The sequence below is a fragment of the Dipodomys ordii genome, unplaced genomic scaffold (genome assembly GCF_000151885.1).
Source record: "Dipodomys ordii isolate 6190 unplaced genomic scaffold, Dord_2.0 Scaffold71, whole genome shotgun sequence".
NCBI classification, from domain to species: Eukaryota; Metazoa; Chordata; class Mammalia; order Rodentia; family Heteromyidae; genus Dipodomys; species Dipodomys ordii.
This window is the reverse complement of record NW_012267287.1, coordinates 957,650-963,322: the sequence shown is the minus strand read 5'-3', so window position 1 is coordinate 963,322 and position 5,673 is coordinate 957,650. Positions and strand designations below refer to the sequence as shown.

The following is a 5,673-nucleotide window of genomic DNA, read 5'->3' as shown; positions in this document are numbered from 1 at the left end:
ACAGCGCCCAGGCCCCACAACCGGACAACCCCCCCCACACACACAAAAATGCATCTTCACCCAGTTAATGTGTTCCATATATCAATGCCCTTTGCATTAATTCTCAGAAAGGAAGTGTAGGGAGAAATAGTTTATTGTAGTGATATAAGCATATGACTATTTCTCCTTTCTATTCTTGTGTTAGCTGCAGTACTGAAACCTCTCTCTTACCACTTTCAGTATTCTGCTGAGAAACTGAACAGAAGTGGCCATTTGTTCCCTTTGGAGGTTGGTGGTAAGTGTTTCAAAAGTCCTGACAAAGTCTTTGGGGCTGGATAATAAATGGGTGAGCAGGGTGGTTAGGCCCAGGGGAAGCTTCTGTGTGTGTGTGTGTGTGTGTGTGTCTGTCTGTCTTGCATGTAGTCATTGGAGCAGGACTGGCCAGGGTCAGCCCCCAGTAAGGCCTTACCCTTCCCTGCTGGAGGCCGTTTGGCGTTTGGGTGCGGCCAGAAGGTGGCCTCCACCTTCCTTGGAGGTAATGGCCACGCTTGTAGCATCCTTTAGCCACTAGAGATAGTCACCTGTTGCCTTGCTGCAGCTTTGCCAACCACGGATCTGCCCATGCTTGCCCTGGCTTCCCCTCACCACTCAGAGGGGGCCTCCGAGGGGTTTGTGGTGCTCCCACTCCAGCCCATCTGAGAACCGGATCACCCCTGTCAGCCCCGAATGCAGTGGTTGGTACAGTGCGCCGTGCCCACGCCATGCAGAGCTGGCTGCCATTTCCACCCTGGGAGGCCCTAGCTGGTCTCCATCCTCTGCTGCTGCTCTGCATCCTCCTCATTGCATCTTGGCACCATGGGTCTGTCCTCCACATGACGCCTCGTCCCTGCCTGCTTTCCACTGGGTCACAAGCAGGGCTCTTGCACGTGCCTTTCTGCAGAGTGGACTGGTGTCTCCCACAGTGCCTTTCGTTGTCAGGAAAACATAGAGAAGCCACATTTTGAGAGATCAAATTTGGAGTCTTTATTGGAGGCTGGCGACTACAGAGGGACTCCTGCCTCAGAGATCTGTAGCCTTACACAGCTTATGCAGTCTTTAAAGACAAAGACCCCATGCTTGGGGTGGGGGCTAAGCAAGAGCAGACACTCAGGTACAAGCTCAGGTACCGACCAAACTTTTCCATCTAGGGAAGCCATTCTCAACCTTCCATATAGGGGAAGTCTTAGAGGCTTCTGAGAGGCGGGTGATTCAAGTCATTCAAGGAGAGGCGGAATCCGACCATTCTCTATGTGAGGCTTTCCTGAGGCAATGACATCTGCATTTCTCTGAAGCAGATCTCCCCAGCTCACCTAGAGCTAGGCATCTGCATTCAGTGGGTGGCCCCTCTCACCTCGAGGCTGTCTGGGACTGTGCAAGGGGCACAGGATGGCTGGAAGAAGTCGCTCACACCCAGCTTCCTCACCTCATCCCCTACTGGTTTTATGTACTTGGAATCAAATCATTGAATCCTCATTGAAAGAGCTACATTGGGTCCTTATGACCAAGAGCCTGACCAAGGGGGTGTGAATGCTGGGCTGGGTGCCAGAGCTGGTAACGGGGGGGGGGGGAAGGGGGGGAAGTGGGTCTGTAATGGGGGACGGGTCAGAGCTTGAGGCACTGAGGCTTGTGAGCTACTGGTGGAGCTCAGATGCCCAAAGGGCTGCAGGGGTCAGAGGGGGCTCCCCCATCCACTCTGCTCACACTGTGGGGCAAGTGTCAGCAGGGAGCCGTCACCAGTGTTGGAAACTAGAGATGCCAGTGTCTCTGCCCTGGTCCGCAGCCGTGTGGCTGCGGCGGGGGCAGGCTGCTGTCTCTGCGGGCCTCTCGCCCGCTCGGGGCCGAGGCCGAGGCCGCCTCCCCTCGCACTAAGGACCGTGGCTGTTTGAGGAAGTGGCTCTGGTGGGAAGCAGTCTGATGATTCAGGGTGTCTTGGGGAGGAGTTGGGCTGTTATTTTTAGGAAACAGCTTTGCTGAGGAGGCTCTGACTTACATCCTAAAACCAGGGGTTTTCTGCAAAGATGAGCCAAGCGCAACAGCAACTTGGCAGGAAGGCTCTGATGCGTCTGCGTCCTGCGTCGACCCGGCCACCGTGCCCGGCCACATGGTGTGGCTGCCAGGGGAGCAGCAGGCTCCCTTGGTTTGGCTGGGCTGTGTGCTTGGTGCCCTGCAGGTCGGGAGAGTGGCCCCACCTGCTTACCTTTGCTGCCCCTCGTGTTTCTGCAGGAGACAAGAGCCCCTGGTCAGCCTTGCGTGGAGGACCGCCTGTTGGGAGCCCCGGGACTACAGGCTCTGCGTGCCCTTTCCTGCCAGCCTCGTGTGCTGTGGCTCATGCGGACGGTGTCCAGTGGAGGCCAGAGTCGCCAGGCCCATGCCCAGGCCCGGGCAGCACTTTGGACCTCTGTGAGAATTCAGGGCCCCCCGTGGCACCACCGACTAAGCGGCACTGCCGGTCCCTGTCAGAGCCTGAGGAGCTGGCTCGCTGCCGCTCCCCATGGCGGCCCAGCGGCTCCAAGGTCTGGACTCCAGTCTCCAAGAGGCGCTGCAACAGCGGCGGAAGTGCCACGCTGCGGGGCGGCGGCGGCGGCGGCAGCCTTGGGAGCTTGGGCCTGCCCAGGAGCCCCACCTTGCCCCTGGTGCCCCGGCCTGCCTCTCCCAGCAGCGGCGTGGGCGAGAGCATCGAGGGTGGCCCGGCCTTGGCCCCCCCCTGCCCTGAGCAGCCTGGCTGGCTCTCCAGGCGCCGCCTGTCGCTCTCCCAGGAACACCTTGCAGATACGGGTGCTCACCTTTCTGCCAGCAGCACCCCAACATCCACGCCCGAGCCAGGCCGGCGCCACGGCCTGCCCCGGTGCCGCTCGCAGCCCTGTGTGCTCAGCGGAAGGAGAAGCCGGCGCAAGAGGCAGCGGGAGGGTGCCAGGTGGACACGCCCGTCCTTGGACTTCCTCAAAATGACGCGGGTGAGGCTGCGCTGGGCTGAGTGCCTGGGGAGCAGGTGGAGAGGGGGTGGCCTCAGGGCGAGGGGCGAGCGGGCGAGGTGGGAGTGCGCGTGGCGGGGCTGGCCTCGGCACACTTGCACCTGGACAGAGCCCTGCACCCTGACTCCGGGGTGGCTTTGGCCTGGGTCCCTGGAAGTAGAGAGGAGCTGGGGGAGCGTGTGGGGTTGATGGGGGAGGAGCTGACTGAGCTCTGGAGTTGGGGAAGGCAGCAGGGGTGTGTCTGCTTGGTGACTGGTGGTGTCGTCGGCTGGCTGTACCTTGACTTCCCACCGCTCACCGTGTCTCTAGGCTCCAGGAGGGAGCAGCTTGAGTGTGGCCCACTGAGTCCTCAGGAATGTGTGTGCACAGCGCATGGCGGCCACAACCATGTGTGATGTCCCCACCGCCACCTCCCTGCTGGGGAGCGCCTCTCGCGGTGGGCTGTCTGGATGGCACACTGGTTTCCACACGGGACACCCGCAAGTGCCCGTCTGCACCCACGCAGCCAACCACACGCTGCGCTCTGCTGCATTCAGATCTTACAGAATAGGGGCAGGCGTGATTCCATTGTTTTCCTCATGTGTGCTCTGTGTGTGCTGCATGTACGTGTTGTGTATATGTGCTGCGTGTGTGGGCCATGTGTGTGTGCTGCGAGTGTGAGCCGTGCTGGCGTTAGTGCTGTGATGGGGAGGGCTGGCTGACCACTTTCATCTCGTGTGTGGTTTTAGTCTCAGCGCCACTCATCTTCCCTGGGTGGGGCCTCTTTCTGACAGACACCCAGTGTTACAGTGAGCCGGAATCAGGGTCTGTCTGTTCCCTGGATGTTTGGGGAATTGCCAAAAGGCCACCTGGGCCTGGCCCAGATTTAAACTTGTTTGTGCAAATTGATGAGGGTTTTCAGGTTCACTTTCCATTTGTTTTAGGTACTGTATCTGTGAGAGGTGGCCCCTCTTTTTAATCTTAGGGTTTATTTTGGGGGAGAGAGTTGTTCACTGAACCCTGTGACTTGGCGGCGTGGTGTGCAGGAGAGTGAGGTCCAGCTGCCTGAGGCCTCCACAGCGCTGAGGGGCCCGGTGGGTGTGGTGGGACCGCTGAGCAGGGCTCTCCCGGCCTCGTCCATTGGCCTAGGACGAGACGGAGGCTCTGAGCAGGGCTCTCCCGGCCTCGTCCACTGGCCTAGGACGAGATGGAGGCTCTGGCCTGAGGCCCAAAGCGAGACCCCGTGTGCCTGGGGCTCACCAGACATCAGGCACCCACAGACACAGCATCCTCTGTCGGGCCTAGCTGGCACTGGGGTTGCCCGGGGGGCCTTGGTGCTGGTAAGGCCGAGGACGGGTGAGCAGCCAAGTGCTGACATGCAGGCAAGGCCTGGTGCTCTGTGACTGGGGGTGTCTTGGTGGGCGTGGGGCACCTGTGTGACTGGAAATGCTTTCAGCCATGGCTCTTCTCTTTCAGACTTTGAAAAACTCAAAGAGCCTTTGCTCCCTGGACTACGAAGATGATGATGAGGACGACCCCCAGGCAAAGACTGTCGTGTCCTCTCCCTGTGACTCGCAGGACCTTGTGGGCCTGGTCACGCCCAGCCCCAGCCCCAGCCCCAGCCCATGGGCCTCCAGGGAGCAGGCCGCGGGCTGGCGTGAGGGCAGGGGCAGCGGGGACTGGGGCAGTGCCAGAGAGGAGGGCGCCCTCCCTCGGGATGGCAGTGACCTGGATCTGGAGCAGATTGAGAACAACTGACTGCGACCGCCCCGCTGCCCAGGACCCCTGCTGCCCAGGACCCCCGCTGCCCAGGACCCCGGCTGGCAGAGCGGCCCGGGTATTTGTACAGTGGAGGCATCGTTTTGATTCAATTTTTCCTAAAGAAGTATTTTGCATTTTTATGGCTTTTACAGTTGGGGAGAGCGTCTCTATTTTGAAATGAGTTTTCAGAAGGGCATTCTATTAAATGTGATTCTGCCAGAGTTGGCACGAGTGACATGCTGCAGCTGCCGTGGTGTGCTCGCCTCTCCACCCCCACCCCTGTCCCCCTGTGGGGGGTTCCTGGTGTTCAAGGGCATTTCTGTCCTTGGCTTATGTCACATGGTGCTGGTGACCTGCAGGCTTGAACCCCAGGCTTCCCAGTGATGGTGCAGGAGGTTCCCTGGAACACATGCCCTGCCCTGGGCTGCGAGGAGGCTCCAGAGTGCCCCAGAGCAGCACCGTCAGTGCCTGTCAGTGAGCTCAGACTCTGCACTGACCCCCTCCCCTTCACTCCCAGGCCTGAGGGCCCGGCAGCCTGCCACATTTCAGCCGACTTCCCTTTCACTTCTGAGCCCCGGGAGTCTTCCCAGACCTCTCATAAGGAGCACTCTGTGGAGGAAGGAGAGTGTAAAGCAGGCAACGCAGTCATCTCTAGAAAACCCCCTGTGAGAGGTAGCAAGCTCAGACCTCCCGGTCCCCCCTTGTGAGAGGTGACAAGCTCAGTCTCCCCTTGTGAGAGGTGATAGGCTAGTCCCCATCTTCGGGCCGTCTGGGGTGCAGGTCACGGTGGTTGGAGGCCAGGGGCTCCCTGCTGGGCAGTGGGCTGGCGGCACGTGGCTTGCACCCACAGGTGTCCATGTTCAGTGGCATCTGAGCTGACGTATTTATACACATGATCGATGTGGCTGTAACTCTCATTCATGTCCAGGAATATATATATATA

At 59.6% G+C, this 5,673-nt stretch overlaps 1 protein-coding gene across 1 annotated transcript in view; it reads left to right on the top strand.

The window, feature by feature from the left end:
* Positions 1–4,966, top strand: part of Fam53a (family with sequence similarity 53, member A) — a 28,373-nt gene extending 23,407 nt beyond the window's left edge. The window contains exons 3-5 of the mRNA XM_013023926.1: positions 220–274; positions 2,242–2,972; positions 4,446–4,966. Of these exons, the coding sequence (XP_012879380.1) occupies positions 220–274; positions 2,242–2,972; positions 4,446–4,727 (1,068 nt within the window). The 3' untranslated portion in view covers positions 4,728–4,966. The remainder of the gene's footprint in view (positions 1–219; positions 275–2,241; positions 2,973–4,445) is intronic.
* The last annotated feature ends 707 nt before the right edge of the window (positions 4,967–5,673 follow it).